Consider the following 21,365-nt stretch of genomic DNA (forward strand, 5'->3'; position numbering starts at 1 on the left):
TAGTACAAAAACAGACACATAGACCAATGGAGTAGAATAGAGAACCCAGAAATAAGGCCACACACCTACAACTATCTGATCTTCTACATGCCTGACAAAAATAAGCAATGGGGGAGAGATTCCCTATTTGATAAATGCTGCTGGGATAACTGGCTAGTCATATGCAGAAGATTGGAACTGGACCCCTTCCTTACACCATATTAAAAAATCAACTCAAGATGGATTGAAGACTTAAATGTAAAACCCAAAACTATAAAAACCCTGGAAGACAACCTGGTCAATACCATCCTGGACATAGCAACAGGCAAAGATTTCGTGACAAGGATGCCAAAAGCAACTGCAACAAAAGCAAAAATTGACAAATGGGATCTAATTAAACTGGAGAACTTCTGCATAATAAAGGAAACTATCAACATAGTGAACAGACAACAGAATGAGGGAAAAGTTTTGCAAACTGTGCATCTGACAAATGTCTAATGTCCAGCATCTTTAAGGAACTTACACAAACTTACAGGAAAAAAAACCATTAAAAAGTGGGCAAAGAACATGAACAGACACTTTTCAAAAGAAGACATATATGCAGCCAACAATCACATGAAAAAAAGCTCAACGTCACTGATCATTAGAGAAATGCAAATCAAAACCACAATGAGATACTATCTTACACCAGTCAGAATGGCTATTACTAAAACGTCAAAAAATAACAGATCCTGGCAAGGTTGCAGAAAAAAAGGATCATTTATACACTGTTGATGGGAGTGTAAATTAGTTCAATGATTGTGGAAGACAGCGTAACAATTCCTCAAAGATCTAAACACAGAAATACCATTTGACCCAGTAATCCCATTACTGGGGATATACCCACAGGAGTATAAATTCTTCTATTATTAAAGACACATGCACACATATGTTCTTTGTAGCACTATTCACAATAGCAAAGACATAGAATCAACCTAAATGCCCATCAGTGGCAGATTGGATAAGGAAAATGTGGTACACGTGGAATACTCTGCAGTCATAAAAAAGAACAAAATCATGTCTTTTCAGGAACATGGATGGAGCTGGAGGCCATTATCCTTAGCAAACTAAGGCAGAAACAGAAAACCAAATACCACATGTTCTCACTTGTAAGTGGGAGCTCAATGATGAGAACACGTGGACACATGGAGGGGAACAACACACACTGGGACTTATCGGTGGGAGGAGGGAGAGGATCAGGAAAAATAACTAATGGATACCGGGCTTAATAACTAGGTGACGAAATAATCTATACCAAAAAACCCCATGACACAAGTTTTCTTATGTAACAAACCTGTACACGTACCCCTGAACTTAAAATAAAAGGTAAAAAGAAAAAGAAATACAAACATATTACTTTTGTTTTTACATGCTTCTATTGAATTTTTAAATTAGGAAATCATTATTTCTAGTTCCGGGGGCCTCTGGTCCCTATGATTGTAACCCTTCAAGAGTTTTAATCATATTTTATCTAGGTTTTCTTCTATTTTCTACATTAGCTCTACCTCCACAGTAGAGGCTTATTGCAGTTTTTCAGTTTAATCTCTTCTAACTGAGCTGCCATGTTCCTGAGTGGGTTGTAATCTTTCTTTGTCTATTTAAACTGAGAGGGTGCAGGTTTGCATTGCCTCTGATTTGACAGTTGGGGTAGGCGTTTTTCCTTTAGTGACTAGCTGGTGATTAGCGTAGTCCCTTTGTTGTTTCTTTCTTTTTGAGACAAAGTCTCACTCTGTGGCTCAGGCTGGAGTGCAGCAGTGCAATCAGGGCTCGCTGCAGCCTTCAACCTTTAGGCTCAAGCAATCCTCCTATCTCAGCCTACCGAGTAGCTGGGACTACAGGTGCATATCACTAGGCCCAGATAATTTTTTGTATTTTTTGTAGATACTGGGTTTTGGCATATTGCCCAGGCTGATCTCAAACTCCTGGGCTCAAACAGTCCGCCTGCCTCAGCCTCCCAAAGAGCTGGGATTACAGACATGAGCCACCACACCCAGCCTGATCCCCTTTGTTGATGTAAGTGGCAGAAGGCTTCAGTTCACAAGTCCACATTGGACCTCAGCCCAACGTGGAAACTGCCTCTCCTAAGTGCCATCACCCGAGGAACAGTTTGCCTCTTTCACTGCTGCATAATGCAAACAGCAGAAACATTTCTCCCTTCCTTTCTCTTTGTGTATCCACCCAAGACAGCTGACTCTCATCATGCACCCTCTCCACCTCGCATTAACTCTCATTTACATCTTTAGCCCCAGCTGGCACCTTCTTTCAAGGTCTTGATGCCTCCCTGTATGCGGAAGCCCTTCTGGTTGCCAAAACCAGCCCTTGACTTTTTCTGGATGGTTGCATTCTCTAGAATGTTCCCAGGTCACCATTTTCCTCAGAAACTCATATCCAAATGTTTTAAAAGCATTCCTAATTCCAATAAGATAAAATGTTACTTGAAAATATAAACATATTATTGCTTTCCTAAATTATATCTCTAGAAATAAAATATGTATGAAATTTTGTGCTAGTATAAAAATAGATCAGGATATGGTCATTCAAACGTATAACTTCTATAATATTCATTAAATACTTACTTCTTATCTATTAGCCTCATCATTCATCTGGTTATTGCAAACTGGTTCATATTATTAGCTAATTTTTCATAATAGTAACGTTAGCTAACATTTACTAGGTGCCTAGTGTATGCCAGGCACTGAAGTATTTTGTATGTATAAAGTTATTAAATTCTCACAAACCCTATGAAATTTATTGTACTCTTACTTCCAATGTATTGCAATATAGAAACCAAGGCCTTAAGAGGCTAACTTAACCCACAGAACCACAGTCACACAGCTAGCCAGATTTTATTTCCCTAACTAAATAATGAAGGACTCGAAAACAGCTCATGCCTTACACGTCTCTGCATCCCCAACTGTGCTTGGCATTCAGGGCCCCAGTAAAGAAACAGCTATTGAAAGAAGAAACAATGTTTTATTCATGTTTGATCCCTACTCTGCAGTGCTATAATACAAACGTTTCAAAGATGTTTTAGTCATAAATGAAAGTATGAGATTTAGAAAGCAAATCCACATACTATAACCTAAAGCTAGTTACAGAAGACTTGACTCTCAGTCACTAACCTGAGCTCCAGGGATCCAAACATGAATAAAATGTTGCCTGTGTCCGTCAAGAACAAGTAGTCTGAAGGGACAGCCTATACACATGCAATGAAATATAATAAAATGGTATATATTGCTTTTTAAGTGTGTCTGTAAAGTGTTATGGGGCCACATATGAAAATAAAATATTATTTTTCCCATAGGAACACAAGGTTTTTTCTCTCATTAATCAACAGTAGAATCAGATATAGAAAGAAACACTAGAGTTTTTTATTAGAAAGTTTATTGCATTAATCTATAAACTCATTTGGTGATATAAATGACAACGTAGACTAATAATGATGAAAGTTTATCATCTTTGGAAAATAGAGATATTTCAACACCGAAAGCATTGTTTGTTTGTTTGCCACAACCACGTAAATCCTAATGCATTTTGATTTTTTCTTTTTAAAAATATAGATTGCAATTCAGTCATATCAAAATGAAGCCTAGACTAAATACTGAACTAGCAGACCCAGTGTTAGGACATCAATATTAACAGGACTCTAAAAGGGCAGTTTGCTGTACATCTTTAGTTAATAAACAAGCAACCATCCATACCATGTGATTCACACTTGCATATGCATATACACTTTCACGACGTGAAGCCTTGAAGACCAAAATCTCTCTTAAACATTCAGCTTGAATAATAAAGACATGTTGCCCAGAGATAGAAAATTCATTATCTTAAAAAATATAACCTTAAAACTTAATTTTGTATGATTTTGTTTAAGCATAAAGTGGACTACTAATATTGACATGAATTATAAATGATATCATGATACCCTTGTTTAACTTTTGCAATATTTACCATTTAAAAATCTCAATAATTGACGGCTACTGTGGCTCTGTGGGGGTCAAGATGACCACACTTTCATAAAGATTTGCATTTCTCACAACACACAGTCATTATGCTGATGGATTTGGTTCAGTCAGGTTACAACTGTCCTATTATAAAGTTCTATGGCTGGTTTTCCTGAAATTGGTGAATATAAATTCTATAAAGATAACGCTAAACATATTAAACTCTCTATTAACATTACTACTATATCATAGGACAGCGATTAATGTCAAACACTGTAAATAATTATAAAATGTTCCTTATTATCATATAATTAGCCTCAAATAACATATTCTCCTTATTAAAGCAAACATGAGTTATCATTTGGGCAAGTTCTGATGTACTTATATATAAACACAAATAATTTATACATTTTCTGATACATCAACTTCTAAGGAAGGAATAATAGTTTGGCTAACAATACTATATGACTGGCATTGGCTAAGTATCTCTAAACTCCTTTACTGCTTTGACCACCACGGGATTTAGAAAGGAAATTAGTTATAGGGTCCAATATTAACATGGGTTCAAAGGTCATGAGAATAGATTCACTTGGTATGAAGAGTGACATCACTGTAAAATTAAATTCGATACATCTGGAAAAATTCCTAAAGTTTGTAATTTCAGAGGGAAAATTTTGCCAAGGTTCTTTTGTTTTCTCTTTAATTCTCATTCTAACAAAAGTTTTCCTTTACCCAAATTGATATCAAAATATTTAGAACATTTTGCCTTCTCAACCAGACCTCTCCAAATGTAACACGTAGTTTACAACATCCAAATTGCTACATGTGTCCTGATGTTTGAAAAGTCCTGAGTAAGCTCTAATAAGAATTGCCTCAATTCAGAACACAAATGTCATTTCAGGACATCAGCTAACTGGAGTGATTTACTTGTCAAAAAGAGCACACGGGAAGGGATAGCAGTGGCCCTTTGGAGTCCACATCTATTGCCCAGATTTTTTTTTAAGTTGCTGTTGCCTTTGTACAGTAAGCTTTTAATTTATTAATAGTGGAATGAGAAAAGAAACAGCTGTTTTTTTGACCTATCTCTAGAGAATAATGGGGAAATTCAAATTTACCATGGAGCTCAGAAGAGATGATCTTTAAAAGGGGGAAAATGTCTAATTTTTTCTTACCAATAAGGACCCCTGATGGCTACTGACTCACACGTGTCTCAATTAGATGCCTATCACCTAGAGTTGGGAGCCAGCCGGTGGCTAACTATTGGAATAAATCAATTGTTTCTAAGGTGTGTTCCAGGTCATTCCTTATTTCCTTGAATTGACTTTGGAGTTCCTCAAAATGAGCAGCCATCAATGCAGTGAGTCTGCTGTATTATCTGTCTGATCAAACTACCATCATATGTGCCGATGTGTGACATGAAATAACTGGATATTCCAACTCCATAACCAGCAGGGACAATGACTTATGTGCATTACTAGCAGAAGGGATGCACATACATATTTGTTAACTGACTCACTGAGACAAAATGCCATGTAGGATTTCATGTCTTTAAAAGATTGAAGACCACTGTTTCTCTTATAAAGTTGCTTCCTTATTCAGTTTTTCAGCCCCTTTGTTTGGTCAAATAGATCAATGGAAGGGAAACTGGCTTTCTTGCATCATGTCAGCATTCTCATATTGCAAGATAAGTCTGGTTTGCCTGGAACAGTCCAGATTTAAGCTCATCACAAGATAATTATTAACAATGCCCTCCATTTACTCTCAAGAGTCTCCCAGTTTGGATGGTCAATTCTATGATCACCATAATGAGAGTTTTTTGTAAGATGAGTCTGTGGTACTCATGCAGTAACATTTCCTTTCTGCTCCCCTTCTCCCTGGTTTAACCAAGGCTCAGAACCAACAGATCAAAAGGAACTCTATTCTGGAATATTGAAAAGCATCTCTATTTCAATCATAAGCCAATCACCTGTGGTTACCTATTTTAGTAATGGCCAATTTTAATCAATTCAAATTATATATTTTCATCTTGTGCCTCCAAAAGAAAAAAGAACAATGCATTTTTATCAAGCAAAAGATAAGTGGCAATAATACAAGGAACAATGAACACATAATATAACAATTTTTCATTAACAATCCAAACACTACAAAACATAGAATATGCAACTTAAAAATGGAAATACAAATTAATGAAAAGTGGGGTACATGTCACATTAGCAATGCAAAAGACCAGCTTAAGCATAGTTTCTCTAAATTGACAATTAATAAAAGGAAAGTGCCCTTTCTCAAATATGCACAAAAATATTTCAGTCACTTCTAGGGAAAGATTAATCAAAATGTACCGCTAATTCTATATTACAGCACATATTACTAATGGTTTACAAAACGTAGGCATCATCTTGCACTTAAAATTTACAACCTTTATCAATCATTACACACTCATTCCATCCAGTCTGTCAAAAATAAAATTATTTCATTTCTATATTTACGAAATAACTATTGATATGTTATGAATCTCAAGTGGTGAATATGTATGATGGAGCCAGTGATCAGAATAATGTCATAGATCTGAAGCGGGATGAGGGTCAGAGAGAAAACCACCTCTGTCTGGCACATTTGTGTATTGACTTCTGCAATACTTCCTACTATTTCTAAAATAATTCTAATTGTATGTTTTCTTATTCTAAACAAAACCTAAGATTTTCATATTTAAATTTTCTGTTCACTTTTAGAGTATATTCAAAGTCTATCCAGTTATACCACCTGACAGAATGTTTCCTCCTGCATTCATATTATCCCTGCAATTCTGAGTCCAGTTGAATAAAGTTAAGAATAAGGACTTAACAATATGTTCCTTTTCTTCTGCATGTTCAGTGATTCCCACTTTCATGAAGTAAATTTTATGGTAAACTGTACAATCCTAGTACAGCTGTATAATGCAAATGAGAAAGAAAATACTCAAATTTTAATTGTTTAAGCAACAATGCCAATGTCCACTGCAACCTGCGTCTCTGAGGGAGTTCTGCAAGTTCATGCTTTCAGCAAACATCTTATAATAAGTCATGCTTCACGGTTATAGTTCAAAAACTAACAGCAATGGCAAATCACATCTCTAACTCCTTTAAATCCACCTGAACAAAAAGCACCTATAGTCAGTGTCAGCCTCAGCTTTGAGCTTTCCAGTTCATATCCAACAATTGCAGCCTCAGTTTTCAGCTTTCTGGTTCACGTCCAACAATTGCCTACCGAGTTGATTAACACTCACATGAAAGTGGCAAAATTGAGGATGGAGAAGAACCAAACAGCAGTTCTGGAAAGGTTTCCAGTGGCTACCAAGCAGTCCTTTGGTGTCATTCACTGCTGCTGCTGCTGCTGCTGCTGCTACCGCCACTGTCCTCTTGCTTGGGGGAAGATGAACTGTCTCGGACTGGCAGCAGGTCATAATGACAAGGGATGTGACTGTTCTTTGGGAGGTCATATGGATCCTGGGTGAGATGCCCATTATTGCTGAATACTCCTTGGACAATACTCACTGTAGGTTCTGTGATAACCAAGGACACATTAATTTATCAGCAATGGAAACATTTTTAAAAAGAATATGGCATTTCTTGCAAATTTCAAACATACCAACGGGACTTTTAAAAAAATATAAGGAAATACTGGTTTTAAAAACATGATTTTAAAAATCATCACATACAGGTGGCAATTCTGTATAGTTGGATCAACTGGCAAACACAAATGGTGTTCAGAACAAAAGGATGACCACATAATCAAGATGAAGACATTAAGGGAATATACAGAATCCTGGATATGAATCATGGTCTGAAAAACCCCTTGGGGATAATGTAGCCAAGCCCCTTATTCCACAGGTGAGAAGACTGACGTTCTCAAACGTTAATTCGGTTCATGAAAACACTCAACAAGTTCACAACTTTGGGACTCAAGACTCAGGCTCTCAGTTGAGTTCCCATCCTACTGTGGCAGGTTTGTGGGATAGTTTAAAGGAGAATTGCTACTGACTTTCCAAAAATAAATTTAGGGCCGGGCGCGGTGGCTCAAGCCTGTAATCCCAGCACTTTGGGAGGCCGAGACGGGCGGATCACGAGGTCAGGAGATCGAGACCATCCTGGCTAATACGGTGAAACCCCGTCTCTACTAAAAAAAATACAAAAAACTAGCCGGGCGCGTTGGCGGGCGCCTGTAGTCCCAGCTACTTGGGAGGCTGAGGCAGGAGAATGGCGTAAACCCGGGAGGCGGAGCTTGCAGTGAGCTGAGATCCGGCCACTGCACTCCAGCCTGGGCGACACAGCGAGACTCCGTCTCAAAATAAATAAATAAATAAAAATAAATAAATAAATAAACAAAAATAAATTTAGTTCACTTTGACTTCCATTTTAAAAAGCTGTCTTAATACTTTAAAAAGAAATTATTTTGTGTATTTTTTCCTGGGGACATACCTGGCATAAAATAAAATACTAGTAGTAAAGTAGGCACTTCATTTACAAGCAGTAGAGAATATTTTAAAGTTAAAGTCACAAATACTCACAGAGATATAGAAATAGAGAGAGAGAAAAAAATGAAAATATATAGCCCTATTGTTTAGCCAACGGTAGTGCTGGTATGTTGTATCATTTCCCAAGTGGTATTTGCAAAAGACAATCAAAATAATCTCAATTTTAAATTGAATTCATATTAACTTGCATCACATTCACATCAGAGAATATTACAACGATATTAGACAAGTTTAAAAGTAAAATGTTTCAATCTTGCTAAATGCATTATATTAATATAATGAACCAGGAAATGGAATCACCTGTTTAATCCACTTGAACCATTTGTTTTGGCTAACTAGATATATTAGCTAATAGGATACATATGCTATCCACATGTTTGCCAAAATATTCACTATGGTTACAAAACAGAAGATGGATGATTAGGTGAAAATTAAAGAAAATTTACCTTAAATTTTTCTAAATGATATTGTCCCTGGAAAATTCCTTTGGCACCAATTACTACGATCACCAAAAACACAGGTCGCATCTATTAATAAAATATGGTGACAAAACTCCATCTCTACCCAAAATACAAAAAATTAGCTGGGCGTGGTGGTGCTTGCCTGTGGTCCCAGCTACTTGGGAGGCTGAAGTGGGAGGCTGGCTTGAGCCCGGTAGGTGGAGGTTGCAGTGAGCCATGATTGTGCCACTGCACACCACCTGGGTGACAGAGAGAGACCCATCTCAAAAAAGGACAAAATAAAATAAAATACGGACCATTATTTTCAAAATGATTTCTATGACCTGCAACTATTATATTTGTAAAGACTTTAAAACTGTTTTTAAAAACTTATGCACTCAGTTCTTTCTATGGTTAAGAGATCTTACCAACTTCATAGACATTCTTGTTGGCTGAAGTTGAGTTGTTGATCTCTGCATATGGGGAATCTCTTCGTGCCGGCGATTTCATCTCCACATAACCACACTCTGAGCTTTTAGGGATAAGTACAGGTGGGTCTTTAATAGTGGCATATGGGTTCTCAGAACTGCTTAGGGAGCAGTTACTTGAATTATACTCAGAATTCTTTCCCAGGTCTGTGAAGAGAAATGGGAAGAGAAAGCTAATGCTGTGTCACTGGCAACATCATTTCTTGGTAATAATTTACTTTTTTTTTCTTTATAGCTAGGTTTCCATAATTCTACACACTGAAAGTACTACTACACCTTTTCCACTTGTTTTGGAGAGAATTTGCTATAAAATGACCCACTCGTAAAGCAGCTTTAGTTCCTCTCCAAGATGAGTACTGACATCAATATCATTATCCGATTTCATTTTTATGATCACATTCAAATATAATCAATTACATTCTATTTTATTAATAGAAAATTTACTGAAGTTCAATCAAGAAACCAGCTGTTGATGGCCCCAGCGGCACCAAGAGTGCTCGATTATCATGACAAGAAGGCATTTGTGCTGGGAGGACTTCCGGTAAAACTCTGTACTAGGCACCTAATCACTCACACCCATCCTAAAATGCAGACCTTGGTCAACATGTAACCATGCAGATCTCGTCTTATTGTCTCTGCTATTTCCCCTTATATGTTTCTGTCTCCCCATAAGCCATATTTCTTTCATATGAGTATTTCCTCAGCAAACTGAATCTTTTGTTCCCCAAAGACTTAAGCTCTACCAAGGTCCACCTCTGGTCAGTTTCTTGATGTCAGTCACACGTTTGTGTGTTTGCTGTAGTAACTGACCACACTAAAAATTCTACATTTTCTCTTGCCACTCTAGCTTGTTAAAAAAATATTTCAGTCTTTGAGGTTAAAAAAATTTAACTGTGCTTCTGATTTCTTCTTCAAATTTACACCATACCTTTTAAGGATTTTCCCATATAGCTTCTGTCAAGTCCAAAAGCACCTGTAATAAAGGAAGAATAAAACACCCAGTGAGAATTTAAAGGAAGAAAAATCCCATCCAATATTCCAAGGTCCTGGAAGAGGATCTCCCACTGCAGCAAACAACCAGGCTGCTGCTTTTCAAGTCTTTACACTGGATCAGTTGTCCCAGATGTCCCCAGTGCTTAGAATTAAACACACACACATTTGGTCATTCACCCAGTCATTTACAGTGATTCAGGAAAAGCTAGTCAGAACAGGATAGAAACTGAGGCCCAGAAATAAATCAGTATACTGATTCAAGGTTGCACAGTGAAAAGACACAGCCAAGACCAGAGGTGACATTTCACACCTATGTGCAGCTCTTTCAAGGCTCTGAAGGTTTTCAAATCGTTTTCCCAATAATCGTTTTTTGGTTATGTTATTGTCTTCACTATAAGCATGTTTTCTGGAGACTGGAAGCTTCCAACACTGTTGACTAACACTTTACAGGTGATACTAGCTCTTGCCCTTCTTTATTCAGTTTTTATTTTAACAATCTGACTTTTCCAGGTATGGGGACATAATTGTGTATGAGCCTAGATAACACACAAAAAAACCACTTTCTCATTGGAAAATGGCCAGCCTTTATTTCGTGGGTGTGGGGAGGGAAATAGGAGCATTCCTGCTCATGCTGGAAAAAATTGAGCATGTAGGCAAGACAGAACGTGAAACCTCTTACAGAAATCAATCAGGTCATAAGCATGTTGTATAAAATATAAGCATTTAATCACAAATTCACACTATTAAAAACAAAATAAGAGGACATTACCTAGCCCATTTTATACTATCTGGTGTATACATGCAAAATTGCACTCTTAATACTGCATGGGAACCAAGTATTCTACTGGAGCTGTGACAAAGAGGATAAAACTACAGATTAGGAGACAAAGGAATTACATATCATCACTTAATGGCCATACGATTTTGGGCAAGATGTTCCACTCTCTGAGTGTCAATTTTCTCATCTCGAAAATGGGGAAAACAAAATTTGCCTTCCCGCCTTCCAGGGTTTTTTGTCATCATTAAGTGAAACAGAGCATATGAAAAGGCTTTGTAAACTCTGAAGCAGCATACAAATGAAGTGTGTCAATTACTCTAACACTCAGTGCATTATACTACCCTCTGCTTCAGTCTTTGCTTAAGCACTCCTAGCCTTTTTCAATTGTCTTTTAAAAGACTATTACAGGCCAGGTGCGGTGGCTCATGCCTGTAATCACAGGACTTTGGGAGGCCAAGGTGGGTGGATTCCTTGAGCTCAGGAGTTTGAGACCAGCCTGGGCAATACGGCAAAACCTCGTCACTAGAGCTCAGGAGTTCGAGACCAGCCTGGGCAATACGGCAAAATCTCGTCACTAATCTTTTGAAATACAACACAATACAATACAATACAATACAATACGAATGTTACAGACTTAGGTTAAGTAGAGAGTAAAGTAACGACTAGCAATGAACATTCCAGGGAAGTATTTGAGAATGTTAAGGAAATGATACCCTTGCCACTGTGCATGCATCTCTTAGAGTGATGTGAAGCTCAAGTTGTGATGTTGGTGTCCTATGGGGATCACTGAGTAAGCACACACTATTGTGGAGGAGGAAGCAGCCTCTCCTAAAGAGAGAGGGTCTGTCAGATATCCATCACTGTGGGACAGGAAACAGGAATATTTTCCTCTCTCAGGCACACTCACTTGCATCTGGGATGTGAAGAGTCTAACCAAGCCTACAGCTGGAGGGAAAGGCACAGGGTTACGCAGGAAGGCAGCATAAATTGGTGTGTAGTGAAGAATTAACCTGATCAAAGAAAGGGGTGGCCTTTGCCCTCAGCTCCTGGGAGGTGATCTTGAAGTCCTTGGACTGTCCTGCCCAATAGGAGTGCTTTTGTTCACCTGGAGGCCTAAGGCTACACTGGATAGTGTAACCAAGTGATTTATGGTGGGGGTTTTGGGCCATATGGTATCAGCTCCACCTCTGGAAGGAGAAAGGCTAAAGGTCCATCATGTCTACATCTTGGGAGTCAATCACGTCCATATGACTGAGTCCCCCCTAAACTGTAACCATGAGAATGCCCATTCAATGAGTTCAGTGAGTCCTTGTAGCAAAATGTTGATCCTGAGGGTGGTCTTGGTGATCCTCGAACTTGGAGCTGATGTCAGAAGTCAGGGTGGTCTTGGGAATCCCCAGACTTTATAAAGGGGACCCATGAAGATGAGGCACAGCCTGTGGCCCCTGGAAACAGCTTTATCAAGGAGCTCTGTCTACACTCCTCTTTGCCAAATACTCTTGGTCATCTCCAGACTGTAGCAAAGTCTTGTTAAGTGTCCATTTTAATCTTAGCTGTGCAGTGGCTAGCCTTCCACCAAGATGTGAAAGACAGAACCAGCATGGAGCAGATAGTAAGTTAGGGAATAAGAGTTGGGGCTGTGAGGCCAGACACCCCTGCCAGATTCTCTCTTCATTGCCTTGGAGGATCAGGGAGCTGTTTTAATGAGGGAGCAGTCAGGATTCCCTATAAACTCCTGTATATACCAATCCCTGGGGCAGGGCTTTCAAATGCTTGGTTTAATTTAATTCACACAATGATCCAGTGCACGGTTATTACTCCCATTTTACAAATGAACAAATCAACTCTGAGAGGGTAAGTGATTGGCCCAGTGCCATATCTCAGGGCCTTTTGTGTGTAATTCAAGGCTCTTTCAGACACCATGACGACAACTATTCCATCATTTAAAGCACCTGTATACTTTATCATCCACAACATGCCTGACTCTGTCCTTTGCGAAGAACTTTTTCTGTGCAACTTTAAAGGGATGTTAAATGCAGAATTATTCCCGAGTGAGAACAAACCAAGACGATCCAGAATTTCCAATGAAGATTCTATGTTCCTAACACTCAGTCCCTTGGGTCTCATTGAGCCACAAAGCAGAGACGTTTACATATGACCAATGCAGTGATGTTGTATCCTCTGGAGTTTTCACAGTGGTCTAAGATAGAACAACAGGACTTTTCTTTCAGCAGTGCTGGTTGGTATTTTGCTGAATATCAATTCATATATTCCTTTGAGCTAAATTATAAATGTAATTAAGACTCCTAAAAAGTCTCCTTTAATGTTAGATGATGTTACCAATAAGCATATTGTGAGTCTTGTATGTAAATAATTTTACTGTGGTTGGAAATACACATTCTATTGATAAAAATGGTATAGAATGCAGACAAAAGTTAGGAATTTGTACAGCAAGCGTGATAACCACGACACTATGGAAACGACTAAGAATTTGTATTCACCACTTAAACATTTTTATTTCCATAGAAACAGGCATTCCCGGAGGGATCAGTTCCTATGACTGGCTCAGAAAACCTGACACTGCTTACAGAAGAAGCAGTGTTTAAGGGGAGCAGTCAGAAGACCAAATTGGAAATCTGGCTTTACCCCTTTCCTCCTTTGAAATTTCAGACAAGAGGGTTAACCTCTCTGTGCCTCCCAGTTTATTCCTCTATTATACAAGATTCACGGGACAGGGTCCACCCAGGAGGATTGTCCAATTTAGCAAATAGGCTGAGGCCTGTAATCCCAGCACTTCGGAAGGCCGAGGCAAACAGATCACTTGAGGTCAGGAGTTTGAGAACAGCCTGGCCAACATGGAGAAACCCAGTATCTACTGAAAACGCAAAAATTAGCCAGGCATGGTGGTGCACATCTGTCATCCCAGCTGGTTGGGAGGCTAAGGCAGGAGAATCGCTTGAATCCAGAAGGCAGATCTTGCAGTGAGCCGAGATCATGCCACTGCATTACGGCCTAGGCAACAGAGCAAGACTCTGTCTCAAAAACAAAAACAAAACAAAACATTAACAAATAAAAATACACAAAAATCAGCTATATTAAAATTTTAAAGAAATGACAAATAATCTTTAGCGTACATCCCATGTAATACCTGTGATTATTTATACAAAAAATATTTATTATCTATCTGAAATTCAAATTTAACTGGGATTTCTGGCACCTACCTCCAAATAAATGTACGTGAAAGGATTTGTTATCCATAAGACACTGCACACCTGTAAGTTACTATATCATCAAACTCCTCCCTGCAAATACGGGGTACAGGCTTAGAAACTGCACCGCATAATTAATGGTATATCACAGAAGTTCTTTAAGTGTGGACCAAGCATTCCTGCCCCCTTTTCAGGAGACCTATGAGATCAAAATTATATATACACATATATATTTTAAGAGGTGGGGTCTTGCTATGTCATCCAGATCAGACTCAAACTCCTGGGCTCAAGCAATCCTCCTGCCTCAGCCTCCCAAATAGCTGGGGTTATAGGCCTGTGCCATTGTGCCCAGCTGCAAAACTATTTCCATAACAATACAACATTATTTGCCATTTTCACTCTAATTCTCTTTCAAGCATACAGTGGAGTTTTTCAGAAGCTACACAAAGTATGAGATCAAAACCAACTGAAAGCAAAAGCAGACATGATAATCTAGCTATCTTCTATTAAGCCAGACATTAAAGCAAGTTTTTATAAAAATGTAAAATAGTGTTGCTCTTCTCACTAATTTTGGGTAGTTTTGGAAAACGTAGTTATTTTTCATAAAAACAAAATTTATGTTACCGTGAAATGTGATGATTGTTAATTTAAATAAATTACTCTATTTTTACTTTTATTTACATATCAAATTTCATTACCATATTAAATTTCATTTATAAATATATATATAAATATAAAAAATATATATATATAAATATATATAAATATATATAAATATAAAAAATATATATATATAAATATAAAAAATATATATATAAATATAAATAGATATAGCCCCTATCAACAGAAGTTCTTTGGGGTCCTCAAGAAATTTTAAGAGTGTAAAGGAGTCCTGATTTCAAAAAGTTGAATCACTGATCCACCACTGTATTCCTGTTGGTATCTCTGTTTCCTCACCTGAAAGGGAAGGGGATCTCAAGTACGGATACCCTATATCAAAAGAGAACAAAGACGAACGTACATCTGGGGGCCAAGCTGACAGGGTGCAATACTAGCTCTGACATTTAATAGGCGATGAGGCGCTGTGCAAGTAATTTGTTATGACTCAGTTTCTCAACTGTAACATGGAGATGGTGATAACAATAGTACCTATTAGAGTACTTGTGAGAATTAAGTTAATAGGCATAGAGCTAGAATGTAAGCTATGAGCAGGCAGAGATCGCAATTTGTTTCTTTTTTATTTTTTTTGAGACAGAATCTCGCTCTGTCGCCCAGGCTGGCGTGCAGTGGCGTGATCTCAGCTCACTGCAAGCTCCGCCACCCGGGTTCACGCCATTCTCCCGCCTCAGCCTCCCGAGTAGCTGGGACTACAGGCGCCCGTCACCTCGCCTGGCTAATTTTTTGTATTTTTAGTAGAGATGGGGTTTCACCATGTTAGCCAGGATGGTCTCGATCTCCTGACCTCGTGATCCACCCGCCTCGGCCTCCCAAAGTGCTGGGATTACAGGCGTGAGGCACCACACCCGGCCCCCAATTTCTTTTGGTCAATTCCTGGAACACAGTAGGAACTCAATAAATGTTTGTTGAATAGATCAAGCCCTTAGGACGGTAGTTAGCCCTGTACAGGTGTTAGGCATAATTCTGTTAATGTGCTTTTTGATGCAAGTTTTCAATAGAACACCTTGGCACAGACAGAGATTTATGACTGTTTCAGGGACTCATAGGTCCAGGCATGCTGGGGATGTGCATTGGGAGAACTCACCAAGCTCGTTCAGGTAGCCACCATGTTTCCAGTCAGCTGGCAATGTCCCAGTGCAGTCCCCCACAGGGCCTCTCTTCCCAGGGTTCACATTTTTAAGATTCACAAACAGTTGATTGTTTTTTGACTGTTAAAAATATAAACAATGAAAGATTAAAAACAAAATACAATGTGGCACAGCACAGCATTATGGACCTGGGGAAAAGTCCAGGGTACATATTGAGGACCAGTCCTTAGAGGGGGCTAAGCTCAGGGGCCGAGGTGACTGCTTGTAACCTGGTAGGACTTGGAAGCTGGCAGGAGTTCATGTCCTTCAGTCCCAGCTATTCCCTCCACCACTTCAAGATCTTCATTTCACTCTGTCATCCTGTGCCAATTCGACCTTATCTGTATGTCTACACATATAACTTTGAATTGGAAAAAAAAAGACTTCTTGGTCTAAGCCCTCCCATCAAAAATTGTGTTTGTGTGAGTCACAGGTGACTCTTAGCAGTCATCCTAGGCATAAACATGAGGATAAGATTATCTGCCTTGCCCCCTTCCCTGATTTGTATGAGAACAAATAAATTGATGAATGTGAAAGTCTCTGGAGAATGTGGAGTGGTATTTAACCATGAGGCACTATAATTAAAATCTATAGCTACAATAATTAAATTACAACTGGATTAATTTAATTAACTTGATTTTTTTTCTCTAATAGAGCACTGGAATCAGACAACAGAGATTAGAAATATAATTTGGGTATGTTTGGAAGAAAGAAATGTTTGAGATTTCAGAGCATTGTGGGGAAGACCCAGGGGTGACTTGGGTGCTATTAGAGGAACAGCTCTGGGTTCCAGACAGCTCTGTTTCCAACCTCTCTGTGACTCACTTTCCCCATCTGTAAAATCGGCATAATAATCGCTTGATCTATAGGTTTGGTGTGAAGATTAAATAAGTTTATATTTTTTAAGTGATTAGAAAGGCTTGGCACATAATATTAGGTTGTTGCTATGTGACCATTGTTGACCTACAAAAATAGCAATTTCATGTGATTCAACCCAAATCAGTGCATATTACTGCTGTTGTTACTAAAGCACAGTTGGCCAGGAAAGGGTACTAGAGAATGGGCGGTCAGAAGAGATGCACTTGGAGATTTTGCCCACGGCTGATTCTGCTATAGGTCTTTATGTTTTTGTGAATGTCATTATGAGTTATTATTTTAAAATGTCATGTAAAATTAGAAACGTTTTTCTAAAGCAGTGTAATGGAAACAGTACAGATTGTAGAGACTGAGAGACTTTGACTCACACAGCAGCTGCCACACTCATTATTGGGCAGCTACGTCTGCAAGTAACTTAAACTCCCCACTACTCAGGTTTTCATCAGTAACCTTGAGATTCCCAAGGCACACCCAGAGGACTGTTTAGAGGAATAAATTAGATTATGTATGTAAAGTACCTAGAACAGCCTCTGGTAAACAGCGACCCTCAATACATTCTGGTTCCCTTCCTCTCTCCCCGGCCCATTTTCAAAGACTTGAGCCAATGCCTCTCACCTTCGTGACGGTCATCCTATCCCTGTTGTTGACGTGAGGGGATGCGGCACACTGGGTGAGCGTGTGGTAGCTGGGATTGGTAAAGTAGTGGCTATTAGCGTTTCCACCATTGCTGTGAGGAAGGGTTCCTGCAAAAAGGAAACGGTGAAGGCAGCAGGCTCCCATAAATGCGTGTGAAAAAAGGGAATCAAAATAACAGAACAGGCCGGACGAGGGGGCTCACGCCTGTAATCCCAGCACTTTGGGAGGCCAAGGCGGACAGATGACGAGGTCAAGAGACCGAGACCATCCTGGCGAATACAGTGAAACCCCATCTCTACGAAAAATACAAAAACAAATTAGCCGGGCATGGGGGCGGGCGCCTGTAGTCCCAGCTACTTGGGAGGCTGAGGCAAGAGAATCGCTTGAACCCCGGAGGCAGAGGTTATAGTGAGCAGAGATCGCGCCACTGCACTCCAGCCTGGTGACACAGCGAGACTCATCTCTAAATAAATAAATAGATAAATAACAGAACAAATGTCTGGACTGCTTCCATATCACAAGCTGGGCAGAATCTCCTCCTGCCCAGCCTACTCAGCAAAGCTTCTAGAAGCAACAGGCCTCTGCCTTCCTAACTGCCTCCTTGGAAAAGTATGAAAGCTTGTGAACAAATAAATGTGAAACTGAAAAAAACAATCCTTTAAGATCCATAGGAGTGGCTAACTAGGCATAAATTTAAAATACAGTCAAGCAGGCCTTTGCTGACTAAGTGTCACACCTGTACTCTGAGTTCCCTGAAAACCCAGCCTTTTATCTTTGGGTCTTTCAGAGCTCGGCTGAACCGACCAATCAGAGCTTACCTGCCTTAGCTAATCAGGGCTCAGCTTTATCAAACGATCAGGGTTCAGCTGTATCAACCAACCAGAACTCAGTTGCACTGACCAATTAGAATTAAACCCTTTTCAATCCTTCACTTGCATAAAAGGGCCTGATTGGAAGCTGGATGGGGACTTTTGCTATAAAACCCAAGCTTTCCCTTTGTTCTCTGAACTGCACCTTCATTTTACACTGCCTGCAACTCCTGGGTTTGCAGACTGTTCACTGGAACAAAATCTCTTTCCTCCAAATTCCTTTTCAGAGAACTTTTGTTCACAGTATCCACAGACAACTGCTCTTTGCTTTGGGGCTTGTAGAGCTGGGAAGGCATCATTTGAAGCTACTCTGCAACTTTCCTTTTTTTAAACACTTGAGTTCTTGACACAATAATTCTGCACTGAAAATGCACTACTATGTAAATCAGCTACTTCTCCTATTTCCACAGAATTTTGTAGTTTTAAACATGTAACCAACCAGAAAGCCTTCAATAATCATCCAAAAAGTAATTTTTTATCCAAAAAGATTTTAAACTTTTAAATTCCTCCATGTAAGTGGTTGCTTCCACTGATGATTGATTATAATTTTTTTTTTCTTTTATGAGGCATTGTGACAGAACAGAAAAAATCAAAAGAGTTTTCTTAAAGGGCTGCCTTGGTTCTTGCTAATACCAAAAAGCTGTTTCTCGTGTAACTTGGTTCCCTCCAGTTAATGATTCGGGTAGGCCTAGGGAGAGGCTGGGAAGCATATAGAAAGTACCCCATTCAGAGACAGGAAAATGGTCCAGCTCCATAATCTGATCCATGACCTTGGTAAATTCATCATCCTCTCTTCCTCCCCACACCCCTCACATATGACAAAACCTTGAGGCTGGATACAAAGCTCCTTATGGATTGAAATTCCCTAAATCTAAAGCACAAACAACACAATGAGCTCAATTTTAAAACCCTCATAGCAAACCACAGAATGACAATTTACCATTGTTGAAATAAAAAACTCATCTCTAGCAATGTATACATTTTCCATAGAATTATCTCAATGAGAATTGACAGAAACAATGGACAGCACAGCCAAACACCCAGTTTTAAGGAAACAGGGTGAAATTTAACTTTTCAAGAAGCAAAATGCCTCTCCTGCCTCCGCTCTTACCTGAAATGGTATAATCTGCATTGATGACCCTCATAGCAGGGGTGTAGGTAACTGCTGGCATGCTTGATTCCTTTCCCTTCTGCTTGTGTCTATAAATAATGAACAATGCCAGTAGGAAGAGAACAACTAGGACAAGAATGATGATGCCCGCAATGGCCCCGATCTGGTAGGAATCAGCAGGGAGAGCAGTACTGGTTCGGCTTAAGCTATTCAGATTTCCAACTATGATAACACCAGCTAGAAAAAGAAAAGAGAGACTTGAGAAAGGATGACAATGTGCTGGATAAATGTTTGATCTCTACTTACAAAAACCTCCTTCTGTGCTAATGCCTCCATATTTTCGGCTCATAAAACATTAATTTGGAAACAGAGCAGGAAGAAAAAGCAAACATTCCTCATTGTCAGATGTTGTCAGCCTATCCATGCCCAGAGAAAGGCTGCTGTAAGCCTCAAAAAGAGACAGAAGCTGGGCACAGTGATGCGTGCCCAGAGTTCCAGCTACTCAGGAGGCTGAGGTGGGAGAACTGATCTAGCCTAGCAGTTAGAGACCAGCCTGGCCAACATAGCAAGACCCTGTCTCTAAAAAACTGTAAAGAAAGAGACAGGATTTTCTAAACCCAAAGAGATTCAACAGTAGGGTTTGAGAGCTTCTTATATATTTCCGATTAAATACTTAGACTGGCAATTAATTTGGGGTAACAATTTATCTAATTTTTATTTTGCTTCATTATTCAATAATAAATAAAGTTTATGCAGAGTTAAATGCCAAATGTCCCAACTGCTTAACCAAATTTTATGTCTATCCTTAGCATTTCTAAGAGTAATCTTCCTTCTAAGCAACCATAACACCATTATAAATCTAGTCTAAGAACAGGATCTGCCTTTTGCTAATTACAATGGGTCTTTTACCTCAGAAGATATTGTTCTGTGCAGAGTTATTTTCCATGACAGAAAGCTTTGTCCTGATAATACCTGATAGCATTACCATAATACCTTACTCATTAAATTCAAAATTCGGCATTACATAGTTCTTCCTTATGGTCCATCAAGTGAGGACGCTAAAGGCATGGGTTGAAAGTCAAGAAATCTGGCATCTAAAAAAATTGACCTAGATATTCCGAACTTTCCCTTAAGCTTTCAGGCTGCAGTTTTATCATCTATAAATGAGAAAAGAGGCCTCCATGTCACTGCTTCCAGCTCAAGTAAACGTTCCTATGATTTTACGATTCTAAATGCTGGAGGACCTTCTTACAAAACAGTATGACCTGAAACACAGACCTGGCAATGTAGTGAGATGACAGCGTATCTGTAATTATGATGTGATCATGAAAGATCGCATTCTATTGTTATGACAGTCAAATGTAAATCATAAGCATGTAAAAGTTATTTTACCAAATAAATTAAATGTTGTAAATATCTACATGGTCTGCAGTTTAAGATGACGCCATCTACAACAGTGTATCAATTTTCTAAAGCCTTTTATAGCCCATCTGCTTATTGCCTACCAGGGAGTACCACAGGCAGTAAGAGCTGTGGCTGTCTGCAGGGCACGCTTCAGAACCATCAGAAGCACTTTCTCAAAGTTCCCAACCCCAGAATCAGAATTTCCCAAATGGGACCGTGTACATGACAACTATTCCCAGGTCGTTATGACACACTCCTCAATTAAAAACCAGTGGCACAAGTTT

At 39.1% G+C, this 21,365-nt stretch overlaps 1 protein-coding gene across 1 annotated transcript in view; it reads right to left on the reverse strand.

Moving 5' to 3' along the window:
- Positions 1 to 3,385: 3,385 nt before the first annotated feature.
- The window catches only part of MEGF10 (multiple EGF like domains 10), a 136,518-nt gene continuing 118,538 nt past the window's right edge, over positions 3,386 to 21,365 (reverse strand). Inside the window, exons 19-24 of the mRNA XM_033181376.1 lie at positions 19,678 to 19,914; positions 17,677 to 17,804; positions 16,143 to 16,266; positions 10,329 to 10,373; positions 9,341 to 9,547; positions 3,386 to 7,500 (exon numbers count right to left, since the gene is read on the reverse strand). Coding sequence (XP_033037267.1) covers positions 7,310 to 7,500; positions 9,341 to 9,547; positions 10,329 to 10,373; positions 16,143 to 16,266; positions 17,677 to 17,804; positions 19,678 to 19,914 — 932 coding nt within the window. The 3' untranslated portion in view covers positions 3,386 to 7,309. The remainder of the gene's footprint in view (positions 7,501 to 9,340; positions 9,548 to 10,328; positions 10,374 to 16,142; positions 16,267 to 17,676; positions 17,805 to 19,677; positions 19,915 to 21,365) is intronic.

The sequence above is a fragment of the Trachypithecus francoisi genome, unplaced genomic scaffold (genome assembly GCF_009764315.1).
Source record: "Trachypithecus francoisi isolate TF-2019V2 unplaced genomic scaffold, Tfra_2.0 Lachesis_group2, whole genome shotgun sequence".
NCBI classification, from domain to species: Eukaryota; Metazoa; Chordata; class Mammalia; order Primates; family Cercopithecidae; genus Trachypithecus; species Trachypithecus francoisi.